General features: G+C 41.9%; 1 protein-coding gene, 1 non-coding gene and 1 pseudogene across 2 annotated transcripts; all 3 read left to right on the top strand.

Annotated features, from left to right (window-relative positions):
• The first annotated feature begins 75 nt into the window (after positions 1-75).
• EIF5 (eukaryotic translation initiation factor 5) lies at positions 76-8,256 on the top strand. Its single transcript, XM_086708732.1, has 12 exons — positions 76-211; positions 346-556; positions 1,478-1,757; positions 1,862-1,943; positions 2,215-2,387; positions 2,698-2,809; positions 3,629-3,771; positions 4,024-4,182; positions 4,714-4,875; positions 5,159-5,323; positions 5,591-5,725; positions 6,073-8,256. The coding sequence occupies exons 3-12, from the start codon at positions 1,686-1,688 to the stop codon at positions 6,160-6,162; spliced, it is 1,293 nt and encodes a 430-aa protein (XP_086564858.1). The 5' UTR covers positions 76-211; positions 346-556; positions 1,478-1,685; the 3' UTR covers positions 6,163-8,256.
• On the top strand, positions 3,137-3,260 carry LOC112856713 (small nucleolar RNA SNORA28). The gene has a single exon (XR_003223258.1). It is a non-coding gene; the product is annotated as a small nucleolar RNA SNORA28 (small nucleolar RNA).
• A 13,466-nt stretch (positions 8,257-21,722) lies between the features above and the next one.
• Positions 21,723-23,681, top strand: LOC147579661 (small vasohibin-binding protein pseudogene; annotated as a pseudogene).
• The last annotated feature ends 2,851 nt before the right edge of the window (positions 23,682-26,532 follow it).

The following is a 26,532-nucleotide window of genomic DNA, read 5'->3' as shown; positions in this document are numbered from 1 at the left end:
GGGGGCGGGCTGAGGCGGCGAGCGGAGCCTCAGGAAGCAGGCGGGGCGGAGAAAGACGCGATTGACGCGGCACGTGGACCAATGACGAGCGAGCTCGGGCGCACCTCGGGCCAATGAGCCGTGCGGCCTGGCGCGGGGGGCGGGCGCAGGGGCCGAGGGTAGCTTGAGCGCGGCGGCGGCGTTGTTCAGTCAGAGCGAGAACATTCCAGAGGTGAGTCCGGTGGAGGGGCGGCGGCCCCGCGCCCCCTCCCCAGTCCTCCCCGCCCCTTCGACCCCCGCGGGCCGCTGGCTGGCGGGGAAGGCGCCCCGACGCCCGCGGCTCACGGCGCCGTCTCTCCGCGCCAGGTCGCCAGGCCCCGGGCGCTGAAGGGTGTGGACCCCGGACGTCGCTGGGACAGCCCCTCCCCGCTGCTCGGCGGCGCCTGGCCCGGCCGCTGCTCGCTGCGCTGCTCCGCCGCCTCCGCCGCCCCTCCTCGGACTCGGGTTCACGCGCGCCTCACTTCATCCCAGTCCCGGGCGAGCAGCGTTGGGTTTATGTCTTTATTTGACGAAAACGGTGAGTCCGCCGGCGGGCCGGCGGGGAGATGGCGGCCGCACAAGATGGCGGCGCGCCGCGTGACCCGCGCGCGTGTGGCGCAGTTCGGGCGGGCCCCCGCGCCCCCCGCGCCCCCGCGCCCCCGCGCCCTGCCCTCCGCCCCGGCCCCCGCCCCCCTTCCTCCCCCGCTTCCCTCCCCCCTTCCTCTCTCCCGCCCCCCCACTCCGCCCCGCGGGAGCGCGCCGCGCGGGCTGAGTCAGGCCTAATTGCTGCATTCATGAGTCATCGCTTGCTCGGGGGCGGGGGCGGCCCGGGCCGGCGCCCCTCGGCCGGTTTCGTTTCCCCCGCCGCGCCGAGGCCGGGCGGCGCACATGGCAGGGCGGCGGCGCGGCCGGCCTCCTGCCGCCCCAGGCGGCGCGGCCGGCGGGGCCCGGAGCGGAGCCGGAGAGGAGAGGTCGAGGTCGCGCTCGGTTGCCGCCTCGCAGTCCGCGCGCACGGCCGCGAGCGCGCGCTTCCCGGTGGGGGTGGAGCGAGCGCCCGGTGCCGGAGGACGAGTCCGTAGTTTTCCGTCTCGGCGTGGGGGGTGGGGGAGGGAACCTGAGAAGTTTCTTCGCGAGACGGGCTAGGTTTGCAGAGCGCAGGCCTCGGTTCGGTCTCCCGGCAGTTGTTGAAATATGGCCGCTGCACGGAAGCGGACCTCCGACGGGCCGTGTGTTCGGCGTGGTGCGAGCCCGCGGCCGCTGGAGCAGCGCGGCGTCTCCCACCCTAGTCCAGGTGGAGGCCTGCTATGCCGCCACAGGTGTTCTGTGTTAGATGGGGTGCTGGCCGCTTCCCACGTGAGCTGGGTGCGCTCATGTAGCAGAATTAGGCGAAGGGAGGTGTCCTCGCGCGGGAATCCCGTTAAACGTCGGGGGGGGGTTGTGTGTTCTCTTTCTCTTTCAGAGCTGTTGCGCAGCCATTGGTACCTGTATTGGGGAAACATAGCATACAAACAAGAAGCTTACAGCCTCAGTGGCGAAAATTTTTTCATGTCAGAGACCGAGAACTCTTGCAGTCGTTTATGTCATCCCTTCTTCTCCAGACAGAAGATACCAAAAAGTTGCAATCAAAGATCTCTTCATCTTATTGATAAAGCCACTAATAAGCCAAAATGTCTGTCAATGTCAACCGCAGTGTGTCAGACCAGTTCTATCGCTACAAGATGCCCCGTCTGATTGCCAAGGTAATCCCGATCTTCGTAATGAGGCCTGAGCTCTTTTTGTAGATTTTTAAAGATTGCAGCTTCTGGGGCAGATAATGCAGAATTAAAGTTCTTTTTTTCTTTAGGTTGAGGGCAAAGGAAATGGTATCAAGACAGTTATAGTCAACATGGTTGACGTTGCAAAGGCGCTTAATCGGCCTCCAACGTGTAAGTAATGCCTCTTAGGAGGAGTCTGAAAAAAACATCAATATGGAAATGACGAACTTTGTGGGTGTCTTGTTTCAGTTGTATGTTAATTAGTTTCGGGGTTAAGTGGAATCCTGGGGGTGAAAAACAACTGATTTACTAGTTGCTGTTAGGAGATGAAATTACCCAAGCAACACATTTTAACTCCACATAAAGTGTAAAGAGTGACATTTGTATAAGAAGGAATTAGTAGCCAAAGATTTAGTTAACAGAACTTTTCCTCCCCCCATAGATCCCACCAAATATTTTGGTTGTGAGCTGGGAGCACAGACCCAGTTTGATGTTAAGAATGACCGTTACATTGTCAATGGATCTCATGAGGCGAATAAGCTGCAAGACATGTTGGATGGATTCATTAAAAAATTTGTTCTCTGTCCTGAGTGTGAGAATCCTGAAACAGATCTGGTGAGTGTTCTTGAGGGTTTTGTCAATAAGAGAAAAAGTCACCTATCTGCTTTTCTAATCAGTTCTGTGATTCCACCAAGTTCTATTCCCGAGAAGGCAAAACAACTTCATTGGAAGTAAAAACCAGAAGCAACACATTTTTTTAAAATACTTTCATACTCTTCTACGTAGATTATTTTCGTAAAAGATACTGTTTTTATGTTAAGCTGGAGTTACCATCAGATACTTCAACACCTTGCTACTTGAAGAATTTTTGCTTTTATATCATAGATGACATACTTGTTTTTAATCTTTGTTTCCTTTCTGGCAGCATGTCAATCCAAAGAAGCAAACAATAGGTAATTCTTGTAAAGCCTGTGGCTATCGAGGCATGCTTGACACACATCATAAACTCTGCACGTTCATTCTCAAAAACCCACCTGGTAAGTGTTCATGATGAACTTCTAAGATTTTAGCTTAAAAGCAACTGATGTTGGAAACAAAACTGAAGCTTTCTTGCTGTTACAGAATTAAAATATAAGGGATTTCTAATCTTTGTACCGTGTTACGTGGAATCTAGGAGTTTGAAAGACTGCCAGTTAAACTCTTTGTTCGGTTTGTTGTTGTCGGTTTTTAAGATCTGTTCTTTTGGAACGGGAGAAGTAGATACTATAAAACTGTTGGGATCCCAGCAAAAGATCTACTTCTGGAATACTGTTTTGTGAACTGGGGTCTTCGCTTTTTAAGCTTGAGTGGCTTTAGAACGTTGCAAGCAACACTCTGTGTCAGATGATCGAAGTTGTCTGATGCAATTTGAGCTTGCTATAGCAAGAAAGTCTAACCTATTCCAGTGGTCTCTTCCATGAGACCGACTGTTATATAGACTTAAACAGCGTTCTAACCGTTAACTAAAGTGCGGTTGAGATAAGCCTTTGTTCAGGTTCGTGGGGGGGGGAGAGGGTCAGGAGTGCCAACTTTCACTTAATTACCTATTCTTTCTGAGGCACTACATCTTAATCTTTTCTAGTATTTGGGGGACATTCTCTTCTTACCCTGAGTGTTTTCACATATGAAATAATGGTAGATGAACTTGGTTTATGAGTCCTTTTAGAATTATTAAGTAGCATTGTGTTTGTGTATGGTTTTCTGAGGGGAACGTTCCAAAGCAAAAGGGGGCAAGGTTTTAAATGTTCATGAGACACCATGAAGTGTTGTACACACTGTAGTATTAATTTTTCACTTCTTTTTTGGTTTTCCTGTAGAGAATAGTGACAGTGGTACAGGAAAGAAAGAAAAGGAAAAGAAAAACAGGAAGGGCAAAGACAAGGAAAATGGTTCCATGTCCAGCAGTGAGACCCCACCACCACCACCACCAAATGAGATCAGTCCTCCTCCACATGCTGTGGTGAGTGCACAGTTGATGGTATGGTAGGCGCTAAAGTTGTGTAAAATACGATGCTTGGGTGACATGGGCAAAGAGAATGAAACTAGTCATAGTTATAACATTGCAACAGTATGTTAGGTTCCTGATCCTGTGGTTAAAAAAGCCTGATGTGTGTTTGTGGAAAATGAACCTGATGCCATTAACATGACTAGAAATCTGGCATTTTTTTTTGTATTTTTAAGGTATTTGACCAACCATACTTGTTTTTAACAGGAAGAAGAGGAGGATGATGATTGGGGGGAGGATACAACTGAGGAAGCTCAAAGACGCAGAATGGATGAAATCAGTGACCATGCGAAAGTTCTGACACTCAGTGATGATTTGGAAAGGACTGTTGAAGAGCGGGTCAATATCCTGTTTGATTTTGTTAAGGTAAAGCAAGTTGCTTCAAGAGCAGTTAAACAATTACACGATCAAGAAATCAATTTTTTCCAGCCTTGGGTTTTAAGGTATCTGTGACTAAGCTGGTTACTTGGCGAGTAATTTTTTCTCAAGCTGTCTTTTGAATACTCCGGTGCCAGGTTTATTTTTTTCCATGTTTTGCTCAAAAACTTCTTGAAGGTGGTTCCAGGTACTATCTTTGGCGTGCACATAATCATTGAAAAGTCCTGAAACTGGGGTGCCTGGATGGCTCAGTTCAGTGTTCTACTTCAGCTCAAGTCATGATCTTTTCATGAGTTCAAGTGCAGAGCCTGTTTGAGATATTCTGTCTCTGTCTCTCTCCCCCTACCCCTGCTTGCACTTTCTCAAAGTAGATAAATTTTTAAAATGTGAATAAGTAAGTCCTGCAACTATAATAAATTAGGAAAAAGGTCCTTGACAGTTGGAACTACTAACTGGCATTGGCATCTCTGGAGCAAGATATGTCTCCAATGCACTGAACTGCTTCCTTTTTGTTTGCAGAAAAAGAAAGAAGAAGGTATTATTGACTCATCAGACAAAGAAATTGTTGCTGAAGCAGAAAGATTGGATGTAAAAGCCATGGGCCCTCTTGTTTTGACTGAAGTTCTTTTTAATGAGAAGATTAGAGAACAAATTAAGAAATACAGGCGCCATTTCCTACGAGTAAGTAAATTATTTTAGGTTCACAAATAAGATGAGAGCTGGGTGACCCTGGGAACGTTGTTCTCTGTCATACTAAAAATGGAAATGATTGACCTACCTCACAAGCACGGGAGTATCTGGAAAATGCTGTACATAGCCCCTTGTAGAGAAAATAACACACGGATCTTTAAGGGTTGACTGAATCACTGTTGAAGGCCAGAGCTTTAAGGAATGATACTGGGATGATTAATGTACTTTTAGTGCTTCTTTGAAAAATTGTTAATGCCAACGTGTTTATTTCCAGTTTTGTCACAACAACAAAAAAGCTCAACGGTACCTTCTTCACGGTTTGGAGTGTGTGGTAGCAATGCATCAAGCTCAGCTCATTTCCAAGATTCCCCATATCTTGAAGGAAATGTATGATGCAGATCTGTTGGAAGAAGAAGTCATCATCAGCTGGTCAGAAAAGGTGGGGAGTGTAGATTAACATAAACAGTCTCTTCAAGATGAGAAGTGTCGACCGCTGTTGGGGGGCTTTTTTGGAAGAAGTAACTTCTAATACTTTGTTGAAATACTGTCCCTGGGATAACCCGTAGGTGATTCCCACCTGGCGTTGAGTCCAGATTAGGATGTGACCCAGTCCCTTCAAAGAGCTGAATGTGGGCAATTCTATGAGTGACTCAAAAATTATTTTTTAGATTCCTCAACTAAGGAGATTGTATTGAACGTTTTTTAGGCGTCTAAGAAATATGTTTCAAAAGACCTTGCCAAAGAGATTCGTGTCAAAGCGGAACCATTTATAAAATGGTTGAAGGAAGCAGAGGAGGAATCTTCTGGTGGTGAAGAAGAAGATGAAGATGAGAATATTGAGGTAAATAGTGTTAGAGGTGGGGGTTTGGGAAGTTTAGAATGGCAGTCTTGGGTAACTGAAAATCTTTGGTAAGTGAAATCTCTCGATTTGATTGGCAATAATCTATGAATGCTCAAAGGTAACAGCAGGTTGAGTATAGAGGGGCTAGTTGTGTATGAAAATTAAAATGTTAGGCCATAGAGAGAGAACTTGGTTTTCACATGACAAAAACTTAGAAAAAATGAAGGCTGTGTTTGGGTAGTTTTTTTTTTCCTTATTGATCATTGATTTGTACTACCATTATTACTTTTTATAAATAGGTTTACTGGGATAAAAATTTACAGTAAACAAAAAATTTGTTCTTTCAGGTGGTGTATTCGAAGACTGCCAGTGTACCTAAAGTTGAAGCTGTGAAGTCTGACAACAAGGATGATGACATTGATATTGATGCCATTTAAAGGGGTGGGTGCAGCCCAGCTTAACAGTGTAATGCTGCAAATCTTTCTGCATCATCAGCCAGAAGTGCAACATGTATGTGCAAAAGCTAAAATGGCTTAACATCATGCTACACTTTCTACTAAAAATGTATTGCTGTGAGTGGTCTGTAATTAAGCCCAACAAGACATCTAGGGAGTCCATACACATATCAGTGAGCAGATATAGTTTGCTTATTTATAGCATGTTTCTTTTTGAAAAATTAGTGGTGGACACATTTGGATCACATTTATACAGTTAAAAAATAAAGATTTGATTTTGGTCATTCTTAAGATTTTGGCTCTGAATGACTTACGCTGAAATGGCTCCTTAAAATACTGCACCATCATTAACCTGATAGGACTCTTGGAGCCTGTTAGATATTGTTAGATGCTGAGACTGTAAAGGTGTCTTCAGCAGAATGTAAACATAAGCTTACTTATAATTCTCTGCAGCCATTGAGAAATAAGTACTTTCTGAGTGTTCAGTCCCTCAAATTGGCATCTGGTAATGTACATTCTTCTCATGCCAAGGTGGACTGATAATCAAATGGCAGCGTGACATCTTTATCTTACTGAGAAGTAAAAATGACCTGAGTGTCCTATAAATAATTTTAAGAGCAGGTTTTGAAACTTGAATTGTGTTTTTCCAGTTCGTGTATACTTACCCCAAATTGTAGTCTTTGGAGTCATGTGCATTGCACGTTGGATGAGCCAGGGGAATTATTACATTAACAAATAAGCATTTTACGTGTATGTAGCTGTTGCTTTATACTGAGAAAATTTTGAAACTAAGGTGTGGTTATATAGTAAGCTATGACTTTATTTGGGGGAAGCAGGAAAAGGTGCACTTAATCTCTAGCAAAATGAGCATAATTTTTCAACTCTTAGGGTTTAATTATAATTTCAAATGTTTTAGGCATACTGTGTCTTTTGTTCATTGTGGATTTCCTCCTGATAATATGGTTTGTTTAATGCCTTTTACATGTGGATACTTAGTAGCTTAATGCTTTTTAGGTTTTGGTTGCTATCTTGCCAAAATAAGTGTTACTGTGTCTCAAACATGATTTTCCCCCCCAAAAAATGTTTTATTTAAAAAAAAGCTAAGAGCATACTTCCAGTTAAAGCCTATATTTTGGTGTAAGACTTAAGGTGTTTTTTATTTCATGTTGAATATAGCCAGACACCCAAGAAGTCTGATGATGGTCACTGAATGCAGGTTACTGGGGCCTGACCCAGCCCATCCTGAGATTTAGATTTGGAAATAACTTGCTGGTGAATTCTTGGCTCAATTAGCTGGTCAAACTCATTTGACGTGGGTTATGGCTATATCAGAAATTCTCTTCAGGGGAGAAACTTGTTCCATTTATTCCTTTCCACAAAGTACACTAGGAATCAAAAATCCAAAGGGTTAATTTTGTTGGGAGCACTGTCTTACATCGCTTTTTTCTGTGATCCATCTTCACAGATTATAATGAGACCTTAATGTATCTAAGAATTTTTCACATTGGAAATTATATAAACATTTGGTATAATAAAATCTTGTTAGCTTGATGTTTTAAGGAAGTAAAATCGAGTAATCTATCTGCAAATTGGTCTCTCTCTGCCTTTCAGTCAATATTGAGTGAAGAAGCACCTACCAGGAGGGAATGTGCTCTGTCACACCAAAGAGATGAGATTTTTGCAAACTTGTATCTTACATAGGTTACAATTCTTTGCCATAGGCGATTTTGCTTTCGTTATCTGAAATTCTGTAGGAGTTGGTGGTGACTTAGGCCAAGTTGCATTCAACATACCCAATGTCAAGCTAATAGGGTTTTGTTATGGAGCTTTCTTCTTCTCCCCTACCCTCCTTCTTTTAATCTGAAAGAAAACCCATTCGGGCTTCTAAACACTATTTTGGCTGAGACCAGTATTCAGTCTGGTGCCAAACTTAGAATGGAATTCAAATCCACATAATAAAAATTTTACCCATAGAAGCTATCTTAGTAAGTTAATCCTTGCTTTAATCTTTTCAACGGTTTTAAAATTTCCTGTTTTAAACAGCTACATTACTTGATTAAAACAATGTTGAAATTATATTTTGTCTTTGCTTTAATATTAAAATTAGTCTAGATTTTTATTTTATATGATTGGAGCATTGAACTCTGCCCTGTTTTGTAGCTGCTGGTTTGGATTTGTGTTGGGATGTTTTACTTCCATGGTTGCAAGTCCCACTCACAAAACACACACTGCCTCATTACTGTGGGTCAGTGACTTTCCCTAGGTCTTGTATTCCTGTCCTGTAACCCAAAGTAATTACAAACTGAAAAGTTTTGCCTTAATCTGAGTTCTTGAAATTTCTTCAATTACTTTGGGGAATTGAGGTGTTAAGTGTATAGTCCTGTAACTGGATACAGTTTTTATCTCTAGTTAAGAAAGGGAAACGGGTGCTTGGGGGGCTCAGTTGGTTAAGCGGCCAACTTTGGCTCAGGTCATGATCTCAGGGCTCATGAGTTCTAGCCCTGAGTCGGGCTCTGTGCTATAAACAGCTCGGAGTCTGGAACCTGCTTCGGATTCTGTGTCCCATCCCCCCCGCACTCTGTCTCTCTCTCTCAAAAATGAATAAACGTTAAAGAATTTAAGAAAGGGACATAGAGGAGATTTTTCTCTAAACAAGTCCTTTCTGGAATCGATGAACCTCTGGTTTGAGAAGGGAAAGAGGTATTCTTTTAATACAGTGCTTTCCATCTCGGGCTATGCTGCAGTCGTCGTCCCTGCCCCCCCCTCATTTACTCCAGGGCAGTAAGCACTGAGTAAAAGCCTTTGATCTGAAGAGAACTTTGAAATAAAAGCTGGTCTTCTTAAAAGTGGAAAATCTAGAAGGGTACTGGTCAAAAAGAGACTTCGTGCTGCATTTTGTGTCTCTTAAAGATGTTTTTGGTTTTTTTTTTTCATGTTTGTTTTTGAGAGAGCGTGGGGAGAGGGGCGGGGAGAGGGGGGAGACAGAATCTGAAGCAGGATCCAGGCTCTGAGCTGTCAGCACAGAGCCTGACGCGGGGCTTGAACTCACAAACTGCAAGATCATGATCTGAGCCAGAGTCGGATGCTAAACTGAGCCACCCAGGCGTCTCCTTTGACTTTTAATTGACAGACTATAGGGGCACCTGGGTGGCTTGTGTCCAATTTCTGCTCAGGTGTGATCTCACAATTCATGGGTTGGAGCCTGCTTCAGATCCTGTGTCTTTTCTCTTTGGCTCCTCCCCTGTTCACTGCCTGTCTCTCACTTGCTCTCAAAATCTTTTTTGAAAACATGACAAGATAAAGCAGAGTGATATAGGCAAATAACTTGGCAAAGGTCTCGAGGCTGGCTTATGCAGTCTCTGTAGTTGACCCTGTGAGCCTTTGCTCTTAGAAGGCTGGGGGCTCAGGTTTTATGTCCACCTGCAGTAGGACTCTGTACTCCAGCCCTAATACCTGGTGGTTTACAGCCAGAAAACTGAATCATTTTGTGTACTAGAATATAGGGAGAATAGCTACCTGCAGAGACGTTTTCCTCAGAACCTAGACTGGGGGAATAGTGTTAGGATCTCAAAACAGACATGGGAAGTGTCCGAGTTGCTCCAGTGCCTGCTATTGGGATACTATTCATTCAATGAGGCTTTTTTTATACTTATTTCCATATTTATTTTCGAGGGTGCGAGTGAGCACAGGGCAGAGAGAGAAGTGGGCCTTAAGTGTGAGACTCAGACTCATGAACCATGAGCTCATGACCTGAGCTGAAGTCAGATGCTTAACAACTGAGCCACCCAGGCACCCCAGTGAGCTCTTTTTAAGGGGCATATTCACGTGGGCTTTGGAATCAGACCTGGATTCCAGCCTGGGCCTCTTTGGGAGACTTCTCCGTAGTAGAGATGGTAACTCCACCATGCAGCACTTAAAATTCTGATGGAAGCCTAATAATGTCATTGGAGGCATTCTTGCTGGGCTGGGGCAGATAGGGAAAACTGGTCTTGTCTGGAAGGGGATAGAAGGGTAGTGTGTGTGCTGGGATCTCCAGACATCTGAAGCAGGGATCAGAGTAGACTGAGGAGAGCAGTGGGTAGCTAGAAGTTATTTTTAAGCTACTGAACAGTTGAAGGGAAGCCCTGTGGTTAAGCAGCCATTAGTGTGCCATAGGTGATTACTACGAGCAACATTTATTCTGCAGTGGTACTCCAACCAAGCCAAGTCTATGGCTGAGGACAGTTCCTGGGCCTACTGGGATCCTGTAACAACTGCAGACAGCACCCTGAACCAGTAGCTAGCTCAGCCTGTCACCTCTCCGAACAGAGTGAGTGGAGCACCTCCCATCAGCACTGTCATGGGGTAGCACTAAGCTGGTGCCGGCAACATTTAAGCCCCCAGCCCGAGGTGAACAGGACTGAGGAGTTCAGGGCCAGTGGGTGAAGCTGGGCCATGTCTAGTACTAGCAGTCTTTTAACTGGAGGAAGAAGGGTCATTCCAAAGTATCCAGTGGGGTTGGTAGCACAGGTATTAACATGCACCTCATAGGAAGAAATAAGCCCGGAGAGTAGAGAACTGTCCTGAGGTCCTGTGGCATACCCACACAAGCTGGACCCCAACATTTCTGCCTAAGTGAACTGTGCCCTATCCAGCTTTCAGGTCTTTGTTGCACTGTGAGGGACTTAATGCAGAGATAAGGAGGAACTTTGTTCCTTAAGATGGTTTGTGCAGGGAAGACAAGATGACAGATTGCTTGACGTTGATTGAAATTTACACTGAATGGACTAGAGCCATCAGAAGCAGTCTCCCAAAGGAAGGGCACCATTCCCTCAGGTACCCCGGCAGATCCTTTAGCCCCTGACCTGTGTCACACCTTGGGCAAGCTTGCATTGTTCCCGACCCTGGAGGAGTTCCCAGACCAAAGTACACACGGGAGAGGGGTAGAACTTGAGAGAGAAAATGACTGGGGACTTGACTGTCTGAAATTAAAAGCAGCATCACTGAGGATGAGTATGAGTAGAAATGTGGAAGGGAAGGCCCTTCCCTGAAGGGGACTGCAGCAGATGAGGCTGGAAGCAGTGGGACATCTGCAAAGTCAAGCCCTTGAAGCTTTATAAGGCTGCAGGAACAATTCTATTTGCATTCTCCTGCAGGGGCAGCTAAGCCACTGGGAGTCCAGGAGAGAGTGGGGGACAGTCCCATGGCTGACACCCAGCAGTGGAAGACTGGTCAGACAAGGATGCACTTTTATTTATCCTGGGAAGTTTGGGGTCTCCAAACAGCCTTGCCTGTTGAGTCTCAGTGCCCCAGATTGGAGAGCAGGCCCAAACCCCTTTCCCAGAGGGAGCAGAATCAGAGCACCCGTGAATGCTAGAATTTCACCCTCCTTAGACCAGGTTTTCCATTCGGAGTTTAGATAAAGGCCCACACCCAGCAGGAGGTCCCTGGAGCGTCAGGGCCTGAGTGGACACAGAGTTTTTATGTTGTGGCTGCTAGGTCAAGGATTGTTCTCTAGTGGCAGGGTTGGGGACCTCCAACACTGAAGAAAATTTTCTAGACGTAACTACAAGCTGTTTTGATTGAAAACTTTGCACAGACGTGGAGGATGGTTTTCCAAGGAGTCACATGATAATGGTATTGGGAATGTCACACAAGTCTCGACTTCTGAGGACCCAGAGATTGCTGCAGTTTGGCGTTGTGGACATATTGTAGCAGTCAGGGCTCCAGGCAGCTGCGCAAGACAGCATCCCTCCAGGGTGCTGCCCACCTGTCTGCGTCCCTGGGTTTCTCTTTTTCTGTCCACTGCCCGTAAGTTTCCTGGTCCCCTAGAACTGTACTCCTCGTGACTTGGCTTTCTCATGGTGCCCTGCGCCCGTGAAGCTTCTATTCCTTCAGTTCTTAAACCTGATGTGAATTCCTGTCAGGCTGTGTCTGATACACTCCACAGCTTCTCAACATTTCTATCAGGTTTGTTCACTTGCAGCTGTGGTAGGCTCTGTTGGCAGCTCCAGTTTACTGTGGCTAAGGGAGGACAGAGTGTCACAAGGGATTTGAAATGTGGCTCCCGGAGGTTGCTTTACAATAGGGGATGGTGATTGGAGTCCTCCGGGACCTCTGTGATACATTGCCTTTCACTGGAATCCATTTCCTCCATTACTAGCAGGTTCCGAGGATGTCTACTGAGGACATTTGCTGCCTCATCTAAGCAGTTAACCAAATGGCAAGTGGACGCTGCCCTTGTGTGAACGTACCCTGAGAAGAGGCTACAGGCCCTGCCACAGAGATCTCACATCTGATAGGGGAGCCAGGGTGGGCCAAAAGGACCCTGTCCTCCAAGTAGCAGGGATCTGTTCTAGGATTGCAGCTTATGGTCAGAGTGCAGAGAGAGGCCATTGTTGCACCTCCCCTCATTGTTGCAAGCCCCTCCTCTTCAGGCTAACATGACTTAACGGGATGTAAAGAGAGAGTACCCCCGCCACCTTCAATTTTCTCATCTTTGCCCTTTTTTTGCCAGATAACAAAGACTGATGTATGAAAGCAACTGAATTTACAAGGGAAAAATAGAAAGTGTACATGTTCAGGGAAAAGCTTGGTCTGAAAAGAGCTGAGGTTTATACGTTAGGGGCACCTGGGTGGCTCAGTTGGTTAGGTATCTGACTCTTGATTTCGGCTCAGGTCATGATCTTGTGGTTCGTGTGATCAAGCCCCGCACTTCGGGCTCCCAGCTAACAGCACAGAGCCTGCTGGGGATCCTCTGCTCCTGCCCCCGCTTATGCTCAAACACACACTTTCTCAAAAAAGTTTATACCTCAGGATGACCCTTGGCACAGAGACCATCTATAACTGAACATAACATGTAATTTGAAATGGTAACAACCCAGCAAGCCCTGGGGATGGAAAAGAATCTGATTTCCAGAGTTAACACTTGGTTAGATTCAAGTATCCACCGTACAACAAAAACCTTACAAGGTATACAAAGAAATAGCAAACAGGAAAGTATGTCCCATTCACAAGGTTAAAGAAATCAAACAATCTCTGAAAAAGACCTAATAGCAGATCTTCTGAACAAAGTATTTAACCATCTTAAAGATACTCAAAAAACTAAAGGAAAATGTAGAGAAAGTCAAGACAGTTTCTAAACAATAGAAATATCATTAAAGATAAGAAACCTAAAAAAATGTTGGAGCCAAAAAGTACAAATGAAAAATTCACTACAGGGATTCAAAGGCAGATGTGGGCATGCAGAAAAATTCAGCAAGCTTAAAATATTGAAGAAATTATTGAATCAAAACAACCAACAGATCTAAGAAAATTGAACAGAGCCTAAGTGACCTGTGGAACACCAGTAAGAGGACCAACCTATGCATTGTGGAAGTCTCAGAAGGAAAAGAGAAAGGGACAATATTTGAAGAAATGCTGGCTGAAGTTTTCCCAAGGTGAACCAGACATGACGTTCAAACATCCAAGAAGCTCAGCAGAGTCCCAAGTAAGAGACTCAGACCCACACTGAGACACGTTATAATCAAACTTCAAAAAACAAGAGAATCTCGAAAGCAAGAGAACAGGGACTCCTAGATACAGGGATCATTTCCACCACCACCTACATGTCTCATCAGAAACAATGTAGGCCAGGAGGTTGATATATTCAAAGTACTAAAAGAGAAAGTAAATTGTAGTTACGAAGTGAGGGCAGAAATCCAACATTCCCAGAAAACCAAAAGCTGAGGAGGTTTGTTAACCACCAAACTTGCCCTGGAAGAAATGCTCAAGGGATGCCTGTAGGGTGAAGTGAAAGAATACTAGACATAAAAATCTTTTTTTTAAATAAGGTAAATGGGAATTACAAAAACTATTGGACTCGTAACTCCACTTTATTTTCTACATGGTTTAAGAGAATAGATTTAAAAAATATTAATTGGGCACCTGAGTGGCTCGGTTGAACTTCTGACTTCAATTGAGCATCCAGCTTCTGGTCAGGTCATGATCTGGTTGGCAAGTTCAAGCCCCGAGTCTGGTATGCTGCTGTCAGGGTCAGGGCCCACTTCAGGTCTTCTGTCCCTCCCTCTCTGCACTTCCCCCACTTGCACTCTCAAAAAAATAAACAACTAGTATTACTGTAACTTTGTTTTCTAACTCCAATTTTTATTTCCTGCATAATTTTTTTTAAGTTCATTTATTTTGAAAGAATCCCAAGCAGGCTCTGTGCTATCAGTACGGATCCCTGGATCCCGACATGGGGCTTGAACCCAGGAATCCATGAGATCGTGTCCTGAGCCAAGATCAAGAGTCAGTCATTTGACCGACCAAGCCAGTCAGGTGCCCCTTTTTTCTAAATAATTGAAGAAACTAATGAATTTTAAAGGATTATTACTTTGTTTTTGGACACTACTTTGCATAAAGATGTAGTTTTGTGACAGTTGTTAATTGACGGGGTAGGGAGAGAAACAGTCTTTGTAAATTAGTGAATTTAAGCTGGTATTCAAATTAGAATGTTACAACTTTAGGACGTTAAATGTAATCTCTGTGGTAACCTCAAAAAATATATAGAATATGTACAACAGAAAATGAGAGAATAATTTAAACATTTAGCTACAAATATCACCTAAACACAAAAGATTACAGTAATGCAGGAAATGAGGGACAATAGAGCTTTAAGGTATACAGAAAATGGCACAATGACAAAATTGTCCTTACCAGTATTAATTTAAATGTAAATGGGTTAAATTCTAATCAAAAGAGGGATTGGCAGAATAAAAACACATGATGGCAACTACATGCTATAAGGAGACTCAAGATCCAAGCCCAAATAGATTGAAAATGAAAGAATGGCAAAAGATACTCCATGCAGATAGTAACCCATAGAGATAGGGGATGATTATGCTAATATCAGACAAAATAGATTTTAAAACAATAAAGGTTATAAAAGAAAAAAGGACATTATATATTAATAAAAGTGTCAATACAGCAAAAAGAACAATTATAAACATTGCCACAACTAATAACAGACCAGGAAAATTTATGAACGAAGGGGTGTGCAGGTGGCTCATTTGGTTAAGTGTCTGACTCTTGATTTCAGCTCAGATTGGTTGTGATCTCCTGTTCCACCGTCATGAGATTGAGCCCCATCTGGGGCTCTGCACTGACAAATGTGGAGCCTGCTTGGGATTCTCTCTCCCTTTCTGCCCTTCCCCAGCTCGCTCACTCACTCTCAAAATAAATAAAAATCTATGTGAAGGGAAAACAAAGAATTGAAGGTAGAGTTCTACGGTAGTAGATGGAGACTTTAACACCCCACTCTCAATAATAGAATGAACAGCCAAAGTAAGGAAATAAAGGATTTAACACAGCACATAAACCAACTAGATCTAACTGAAATTTACAGACCGTTCCACCCAACAACAGCAGCGCACACTTTTCAAGTGCACATGGGACATTTTCTAGAATAGGCTATCCGTTAGGATATAAAATAAGTCTCCGTATAGGTAAAAGATCAGAGGAGTGCTTGGGTAGCTCAGTTGGTTAAGTGAGTTGCTTTCAACTCAGGTCATGATCTGGTTCATGAACTCAAGCCCTACATCCAGCTATCTGCTGTCAGTGCAGAGCCCACTTGGAATCCTCTGTCTCTCCCCCCCACACACACACACACACATGCTCATGCACTGTCTCAAACTTTTTTTAAAAAGTAAAACTAAGGGGTACCTGGGTGGCTCAGTGGGTTGAGAATCCAACTCTTGATTTCAGCTCAGGTCGTGATCTCGACCTGAGCTGAGCCCCATGTAGGGCTCTGCACTAACTGCAGAGCCTGCTTGGGATTCTCTCCCTTTCTCTCTGGCCCTCCCCTGCTCATGCTTTCTCTCTCAAAATAAATAAATAAATCTACATATTTCTTAAAGCAGTAGAACTAGAGGGGTGCCTAGGTGGCTCAGTAGGTTGGGCATCCAACTTTGGTTCAGGTTATGATCTCACAGTTCATGAGTTCGAGCCCTGCATCAGGCTCTGTGCTGACAGCTCAAAGCCTGGAGCCTGTTTTGGATTCTGTGTCTCCTCCTCTCTTTCTCTGCCCTCCCCAGCTTGTGCTCTGTCTCAAAAATAAACACTAAAAAAAAATTCTTTTTAGAGGAGAACTAGGGGAAAAAAGTGGAAATTAAAATGCTATTAAACAATCAGTGAATCAAAGAAGAAATCAGAGGGAAATTAGAAAATATTTTGAGATGAATAGGAACAAAAACAAAAGAGACCGAGCAAAAACAGTGCTAAGCTATACATGCTTAGCATTAAAAATCAAAGATTTCAAATCAACAACCCAACTTTACAACTTAAGGAACTAGAGCAAGAAAAATAAACCCAAATCTAGCAGAAGGAAGGAAAAAATAGACTAGAGATAAATGAAATAGTAGAAAAATAATAGAGAAAAGTCAATAAGCCAAAAGATATTCTATGCAAATGGAAGCCAGATGAAAGCAGGAGTAACTATACTTGTATCAAACAAAATAGAGCTTAAAACAAAGACTAAAAAAAAGCAGTGTTACATAATGGTAAAGGGGTATTTATGCAGTCATCAGAGGAGCACTAAAATACATGAAATGAATATTAAAAGACCTAAAGGAAGAAATAGCAATACACTAATAATAAGGGATTTTATTGTCCCATTATACCAATGGATAGAACATCCAGACAAAATCAGTAAGGAAACATTAGCCATAAATGACATATTAGGCCAGATGGAATTAGATGTTTACAGAGCATTCCATCCAAAGACAACAGCATACACGTCCTTCACAAGTGTACATGGAGCATTTTCCAGTGTAGGTCATATATTAGACCACAAAGCAAGTCTTAATAAATTTAAGAGGATTGAAGTAATACCAAGCATCTTTTCCAAACACAATGGTATGAAACTAGAAATTAATTTTATGAAGAAGGAGTGCCTGGGTGGCTCAGTCGGCTCAGGTCATGATCTTGCAGTTGATGAGTTCAAGCCCCGAGTCGGGCTCTATGCTAACAGCTTGGAGCATGGAGCCTGCTTCGGATTCTGTGTCTCCCACCCTCTCTGCCCCTCCCTCGCTTACGCTCTCTCTCTCAAAAATAAATAAACATTATATATATATATATATATATATATATATATATATACACACACACACACACACACACATTATATATATATATATATCACATATTTGTGAATTTTCCAGTTTTCTTCATAAAATTATATATATATAATTTTATGAAGAAAACTGGAAAATTCACAAATATGTGATTAAAACAGCTACTGAACAACCCAATGGGTCAAAGAGGAAATAAATTTAAAAACACCTTGAGACAAATGAAAACAAGTATACCAACATTCATGGGATGCAACAAAAGCAATTGTAAGACAGAAATTCATAGTGATAAATGCTGGCCTCAAGAAACAAGAAATGTGTCATAACAACTGAGATCTACACCTCAATAGAACAAATGAAGCCCAAAGTTAAGAGCGGGAAAGCTATAACAAAGCATAAATAAATGGAGTCTAAAAAGACAATGAAGAAGATCAATGAAAGTAAGAGCTGGTTCACTGAAAAAGATAAAACTACATTGACAAGCTTTTAGCTAGACTCACCAAGAAAAAAGGACTCAAAATGAGAAATGAAAGATATATTAGAACTAATACCACAGATGGGGCGCCTGGGTGGCTCAGCCAGTTAAGCGTGAGACTCTTGATTTCTGCTCACGTCATGATATCATCGTGAGATTGAGCTCCACATTGGGCTCTGCACTGACAGTGTGGAATCTGCTTGGGATTCTCTATCTCTAGGCCCCTCCCCTGCTCATTCTCTCCATCAAAATAAATGAACTTAGGAAAAGAAATGAACTTAAAAAAAAAAAAAAACTTGGGGCACCTGGGTGGCTCAGTCGGTTGAGCATCCGACTTCGGCTCAGGTCGTGATCTTGCGGTCTGTGAGTTCGAGCCCCGAGTCGGGCTTTGTGCTGACAGCTCAGAGCCTGGAACCTGCTTCGGATTCTGTGTCTCCCTCTCTCTAGACCTCCTCCACTCATGCTCTGTCTCTCTCTGTCTCAGAAATAAATAAACGTTTAAAAAAATTACAAATAAATAAAAACTGATACCATAGAAATACAAAGGGTCATAAGAGACTATTGTGAACAATCATATGCCAACAAATTAGACAACCTAGAAGAAATGGATACATTTCTAGAAACATGCAACCTACCAATTGTAGGTTTCTAGAAACATGCAATCTACCAATTGTAATGAAACAGAAAATCTGAACAGACTGATTACTAGTAAGGAGGTTGAATCAGTAATCAAAAACCTCCAAACAAAAGTCCAGGACTAGATGGTCTCACTGGTGAATTCTATCAAACATTCAAAGAAGAATTAATCTCAGTCATTCTCAAAATCTTCTAAAAAATAGAAGAGGGAACTCTTCAAAACACTTTATGAAGCCAGCATTACCCTGATACCAAAACCAGACAAGGATGCCACAAGAAAAAATTACAGGCCAATATCTCTTAACAAATACAGATGCAAAAATTATCAACAGGGGCGCCTGGGTGGCGCAGTCGGTTAAGCGTCCGACTTCAGCCAGGTCACGATCTCGCGGTCCATGAGTTCGAGCCCCGCGTCGGGCTCTGGGCTGATGGCTCAGAGCCTGGAGCCTGTTTCCGATTCTGTGTCTCCCTCTCTCTCTGCCCCTCCCCCGTTCATGCTCTGTCTCTCTCTGTCCCAAAAATAAATAAACGTTGAAAAAAAAAATTAAAAAAAAAATTATCAACAAAATATTAGCAAACTGAATTGAAAAATACATTAAAATGATCATACACCATGATCAAGTGGGATTTATTCCAGGGATGCAAGGACCCAGGGTTCAACATCCACTAATTGGTCAATTGATACACCACCTCAACAGAAGAAATAATCATATAATCATCTCAATGCAGAAAAAACATTTGACAAAATTCAATATCCACTTATGATAAAACTCAAAACAAGTATAGAGGGAATATATCTTGACATAATAAAGGCCATATATGACAAACCTACAGCTAACATCATACTCCATGCACCAAACATGGTAAGATTAGGAACAAGACAAGGATGCCCACTCGTGCCACTTTGATTCACTATAGTATTGGAATTCCTAGCTAGAGCAATTAGGTAAGAAAAGGCATCCATATTGGAAAGGAAAAACTAAAATTGCCACTATTTGTAGATGACATGATAGTATATATAGAAAACCCTAAAATTTTTATCAAAAAACTATTAGAGCTAATAAATTCAGTAAAGTTGTATACAAAATCATTATACAAAAATTGTTTGCATTTCTGTATGCTAGTAACAAACTATCAAAAAAATTAAGAAAACAATCCCATTTACAATTGCATCAAAGAGAATAAAATACCTAGGAATAAATGTAACTGAGGAAGTGGAAGACCTGTATATTAAAAACTACAAGGAGCGCCTGGGTGGCTTAGTTGGTTGAGCATCTGACTCGATTTTGGCTCAGGTCAGGATCCCAGGGTTGAGGGATTGAGCCCTGTATTGGGCTCTGTCCTGAGTGTGGAGCCTGCCTAAGATATTCTCTCTCTCTCTCTCTCTCTCTCTCCCCCTCTCCCCCCCCCCCCGCCTCCACCCCTCTCCCCCACTCTCTCTCTAAAGTTAAAAAAAAGAAAAACTACAAGACATTAACAAAAGAAATTGGAGAAAATACAAGTAAATGGAAAGATATCCTATTCTTATGGAATGGAAGAATATTGTTATAATGTTTATACCACCAAAAGCAATATACAGATGAATGCAATCTCTATCAAAATTTCAATGGCGTTTTTCAAAGAAACAGAACAAACCTAAAACTTGTATAGAACACAAAAAATCTCAAATAGCCAAGGCAATATTGAGAAAGAACAACAAAGCTGGAGGCATCACACTCCCTGACTTCAAACTATATTACAAAGCTATAGTAATTAGATGGCAGAGTAGGGGGACCCTAAGTTTGCCCCATTCCACAGATACAACTAGATAACACTCATATGGGTATAAATAGTCCAAAAAATGATCTAGAGACTGGCAGAACAAACTCCACAACTAAAGGTAGAGGAGAGGGCACATGGAGAAAAGTAGGAAGAGTGAAGACACAGTCTGAGAGTGAATGGACTATACTGGTCCATGGTGGGGAGGGAGCTGGTGGTAGAAAAGGGTGAAAAACAGAGTTTCACATCAGGAAACCCAGAAATGGGGAGGATGAATCCCCATAACATTTGTCTTTGAGAGAGGGGCCAAATTTCATTGAGTTCTTAACAACCATTGGGACTTAAACCCTGGAATTTTAAAAATTGGTGAACTCAGCTCTGGGAGAGCTCAGAGGGTGTTAGGAAGTGGAGTCCCTACTCTTAAAGAGACAGCATAACAAACAGCCTGTGCAGATACAGTGTACAACCAGCAGTTTGAAAAATGCCAGGGGCAGACAGGAGAGACAGTAATTTGCTCAACCTGGAGTGTAGCCCTAAGAGACAGGGATCATAGAGAGACCGCTTCAGAAACAAAGGAGCTGGCAGGTGCCACTTCCCTTCCCCCACCCCTCACCATAAACAACAGCCATCTGTGGGAACCAGTGCAGCATCAACACGTGTTACCTAACTTGCTTACACCAAGTCCCATGTACCCGCTGAGCTTCAGCGGATCTGCCCTTCCCAGTCACGCTCCCCTTAGTTCCAGCACTGCAGGCCCCCTTCCCCAGAGGACAGTCACAAACTCTGCCAACACCACATCTCCTGACCTGCACATTTTGTGGACCTCAGTTCTGGTGGTTGTGGGAGTAGATCACATTTTGCGAGCAGACCACTGCACACCTTGTTAAAGCATACCCCACCCCTATTGGGGACCAAACACTACACACAATAGGCAAAGAGAGCCTCTGCAGACAATTGGACAGAAGAAAAAAGAGGCCAAGATTCAATAGCAGAGCATACACAACACATAGGAGACACTCCTTGAAGCACCAGGCCCGGGGGAACAGGGAGACACTGCAATGCAAGGCACTACAAGAACTTTTCTTCATAAAGCTATTATCAAGAGCAAGAGAAGTAGCCGACTCTCCTAACACAAAAACAGACATGGAGTTAGACAAAATGAGGCGACAGAAATATGTCTCAAATGAAATAACAGGGCCAAACCGCAGCAAGAGACCTAAATGGATATAAGAGATACACTTGATAGAAAATTTAAAGTAATGATCATAAAGATACTCACTGGACTTGAGAAGATAGTAGAGGACATCAGTGAGATCCTTAACACAGAGATAAAAAAAAAAAAAATCAGAGATCAAGAACACAATAAATGAAATCAAAAATACATCCGATGGAATAAATAGCAGTCTAGATGAAGGAGAGGAATGAATTAACGACCTTGAAGACAACAGACTAGAAAGTAACCGAGCTGAAAAAAGGAGAGGAAAGAAAATTACACAAATTGAGAATAGTCTTAGGGAACTTAGTGACTCCATCAGGTATAATAACATTTGTATTATAGGGATCTCAGAAGAAGAACAGAGAGAAAATGGGGTAGAAAATTTATCTGAAGAAATAATAGCTGAAAACTCCCCTTAATCTGGGAAAGGAAATGGAGATCCAGATCCAGGAGGCACAGAGATCCCCCAGAATTCAACCCAAGGAGGTCCACACCAAGACATACAGTAATTAAAATGACAAAAAAAAAAAAAAAAAAAAAAAGCAGTGATAAAAAATTTTAAAGCACCAAGTGAGAAAAAGACAATTACATACAAAGGAAACTCCATAAGGCTATCAGTGGGTTTTTCAGCAGAAACATTACGGGCTAGAAAGGAGTGGCATGATATATTCAAAGAGGTGAAAGGGAAAAAATTTCAGCCAAGAATACTTTCTCCATCAAGGCTACTATTCAGAATAGAAGGAGAGATAGAATTTCTCAAACAAAAACCAAAGGAGTTCATGACCACTAAACCAGCCCTAGAGGAAATATTAAAGGGGACTCTTTGAGTGGAAAGGAAAGACCATAAGTGAGAGTATGAAAAGTAAAAAAACAAAGGCAGTAAAAATAAGTATTTCTGTAAAAATCAGTCAAGAGATTCATAAAATAAAAGGATATAAAATATGACAACATATACCTAAAAGGTGGTGGGGAGAGGAGTAAAGAACGAGCTCAAGCTAACACAACCATCAAACTGATATAGACAGAAGATGCTATACACAACCCTAATGGTAACCATAAATCCAAAATCAGTAATAGATATGCAAAGAATAAAAAGAAAAGAATCCAAGTATATCACTAAAAAAAAGCTGACTAATCATAAGAGAAGAGAGCCAGGGAAGAAAGGAACAAAGAACTACAAAAACAACCATGAAGCAAGTAACAAAATGCCAATAAATACATATCTATCAATAATTACTTTGAATGTAAATGCGCTAAATGCTTCATTCAAAAGACACAGGACAACAGAGTGGATTAAAAAAATAATAATAATAACAAGACCCCAAAAAAAGACCCATCTATATGCTGTATACAAGAGAGTCATTTCAGACTGAAAGACATCTGCAGATTGAAAGTGAAGGGATGGAGCCCCACCCAATCAGAGGCACAGCAGGCTCAGGACTCCAGGCCTGGACGTCAGAGCTAAGAAGTGTTCAGAACCCAAGTCATGGATCCACCTATGCGTAAAGAAAATTCCAAAGTTAAACAACCTGTCAGCAAAGTTGAGAAGGCCAAGCAGAAATCAGCCCAGCAGGAGCTGAAGCAAAGACAAAAAGCAGAGATCTATGACCTCAACAGAGTCATGACAGAACCGGAGCAGCAAGAGTTCAATGAGTTCTGTAAACAGATGCAGCCGTCTGGAGAGTGAGCCACTCCTTGTTCAAACTAGATGGGACCCCAGAGGCTTTGTCTGTTAGCTTGTTACTAGTTTTAGGCTGAGATGGTTCATTTGGAACCGTACAGAACTAGACAGGAAGACATTTGTGTTATCCCTAAAACTGGATAAATCTGAACTTACTGCATGTAACGTTGGCTTCACTGATTCCTCCAGTCTGAATTATCCCAGTACTTACTGAAGAGACTTGTTTTATTCTTCTTAGACAATAGATTTTTATATGTTTCCATTGTTTGAGAAAAATCAGTGTTTCTTGTGAAACTGTAGATCTTCTCCGAAAGTATAAATAAAATACTAATAAAAAAAAAGTGAGGGCATGGAGAAACATTCATTATGCAAATGGATGCCAGAAGAAAGCTAGGATAGCAAGTCTTATATTGGAACAAATAGATTGTAAAACAATGAAGGTAACAAGAGACAAAGAAGGACACTATTAATAAAGGGGACAATCTAACAAGAGGGTATAATAATTGTAAATATTTATTCACCCAACATGGAAATACCCAAATACATAAAACAGTTAATACCAAACATAAAGGAATTAATTTATAGTAATAAAATAATAGTAGGGGACATTAACACACCACTCACATCATCCAAACATAAAATCAACAAGAAAACAGTGGCTTTGGGGGCGCCTGGGTGGCGCAGTCGGTTAAGCGTCTGACTTCAGCCAGGTCACCATCTCGCGGTCCGTGAGTTCGAGCCCCGCGTCAGGCTCTGGGCTGATGGCTCAGAGCCTGGAGCCTGTTTCCGATTCTGTGTCTCCCTCTCTCTCTGCCCCTCCCCGGTTCATGCTCTGTCTCTCTCTGTCCCAAAAATAAGAATAAAAAAAAAAAAAGAAAACAGTGGCTTTGAATGACACACTGGACAGATGGATGTAACAGACATATTCAGAGCGTTCCATCATAAAACAGCAGAATACACATTCTTTTCAAGTACACATGGAACATTCTCCAGAACAGATCACATATTAGGCCACAAAACAAGTCTCAACAAATTCAAAAAAAAAAAAAAAAATCTAAGTTATACCATGCATCTTTTCTGACCACAACGCTATGAAACTAGAAAAAGAAAAAAATCTGAAAAGACCACAAATACATGGAGTTTAAATAACATGCTACTAAACAGTGAATGGGTCAACCAATAAATCAAAATAAATAAATAAGTAAATTACATGGAAACAGATGAAAATGAAAACACAACATCCTAAGTCTTCGGGATGCAGCAAAAGTGGTTCTAAGAGGGAAGTTCGTAGCATCATGGGCCCACCTCAAGAAGCAAGAAATCCACAAACAACCTAATCTTACACCCAAAGGAGCTAAAGAAAAAAACAAACAAAACCCAAACCCAGCAAAAGGAAGGAAATAATATAAGATTAGAGCAGAAATAAATGATATAAAAACTATAAATAAATAAATACATACATACATACATACATACACATATACATACATACATAAAACCAGGAGAGAGAGAAAGAGAGACAATGCAGTTAAAATCACCAGTGGAAAGGGGTGCCTGGGTGGCTCAGTCGGTTAAGTGTCTGACTTCCACTCAGGTCATGATCTTACCACTCATGAGTTTGAGCCCCACGTCGGGCTCTGTGCTGACAGCTCAGAGCCTGGAGCCTGCTTTAGATTCTGTGTCTCCCTCACTCTCTGTCCCTCCCCCACTGGTGCTCTGTCTGTCTCTCAGAAATAAATAAATGTTAAAAATTGTTTTTTAAAAATCACCAGTGCAAGAGGAGAAATAACAGTCAACACCACAGAAACACAAAATAATTGTAACAATATTATGAAAATAAAACGTATATGCCAACAAATGGGATAACTTAGAAGAAATGGATAAATTCCTAGAAACATATACCCTCTAAGACAAAAGCAAGAAGAAATAGAAAATTTGAACAGACCAATTACCAGCAATGAAATTGAATCAGTGATCAAAAATTCCCAAAAAACAAAAAGTCCAGTACCAGACAGCTTCACAGACAAATTCTACCAGAAGTTTAAAGAAGAGTTAATACTTTTTCTTCTCAAACTATTCCAAAAAATAGAAGAGAAAGGGAAACTTCCAAATTCATTCTATGAGGCCAGTATCACCCTGATAGCAAACCCAGATAAAGACACCACAAAAAGGAAAAAAAAAAGGATTACAGGCCAATATCTCTCATGAATATAGATGCAAAAATTCCTAACAAAATAAGCAAGCCAAATTCAACAATACATTAAAAAAAAATCCTACACCACGATTAAGTGTGCATCCCTAGGATGCAAGTGTCATTCAATATTTGCAAAAAAATCAATGGTATGTCACATGAAGAAAGGAAAGAATATGATCATTTCAATAGATGCAGTAAAAGCATTTGACAAAGTACAACACCACTCGTGACAAAAACCCTCAATAAAGTAGGTTTAGAGGGAACATATCTCAACATAATAAAGGCCTTATATGAAAAACCCACAGCTAACATCATACTCAATGTTGAAAAGCTGAGAGCTTTCCCCCTAAGGTCAGAAAGAAGATGAGGATGTCCCCTCTCACCACTTTTATTCAACGTAATACTGGAAGTCCTGGCCACAACAATTAAGCAGCATAAAGAAAAGGCATCCAAATTGGTAAGGAAGAAGTAAAACTCTTGCTATTTTCAGAAAACCCTAAAGACTCCACCAAAACAAACAAACAAACAAAAAACCAACCACACACACACACACACACACACACACACACACTAGAACTGAGAAGTGAATTCAGTAAAGTTGCAGGATACATGGTCAATGTACAGAAATCTGTTGCATTTGTATACATTAATGATGAAGCAGCAGAAAGTGAAATTAAAACAATCCTATTTACAGTTGCACCAAAAACAGTAAAATATTTAGGAATAAACTTCACAAGAGAGGTGAAAGATTTGTACTCTGAAGAAATTCAAGACAATGCAAAGAAATGGAAAGACATTCCATGCTCATGGATTAGAAGAAAAATGTTGTTAAAATGCCTATACTACCCAAAGCAATCTACAGATTTAATGCACTCCCTGTCAAAATAGCAACATCATTTTTCACAGAACTAGAACAAACAATCCTAAAAATTGTACCGAACCACAAAATACCTCAAATAGCCAGAACAATCTTGAAAAAGAAAAAGAAGACTGGAGGTTTCACAATTCCAGACTTCGAGTTATATTATGAAGTGGTAGTAATTAAAATAGTATGGTACTGGCATAAAAACAGACATACAGATCAATGCAACAGGATAGAAAGCTGAGAAATAAACCCACACATATATGGTCAATTAATTTACAACAAAAGACCAATAATATACAATGGAGGAAGGATGGTCTCTTCAATAAATGGTATTGGGAAAATCGGACAGCCACATGGAAAAGAATGAAACTGGGCCACTATCTCACACCATACACAAGAATTAACTCAAAATAGATTAAATACTTGAACATAAGACCTGA

The sequence above is a fragment of the Puma concolor genome, chromosome B3 (genome assembly GCF_028749965.1).
Source record: "Puma concolor isolate L17-30 chromosome B3, mPumCon1.1.hap2, whole genome shotgun sequence".
Taxonomy (NCBI): Eukaryota; Metazoa; Chordata; class Mammalia; order Carnivora; family Felidae; genus Puma; species Puma concolor.
This window is presented reverse-complemented; position numbering and strand designations above follow the sequence as displayed.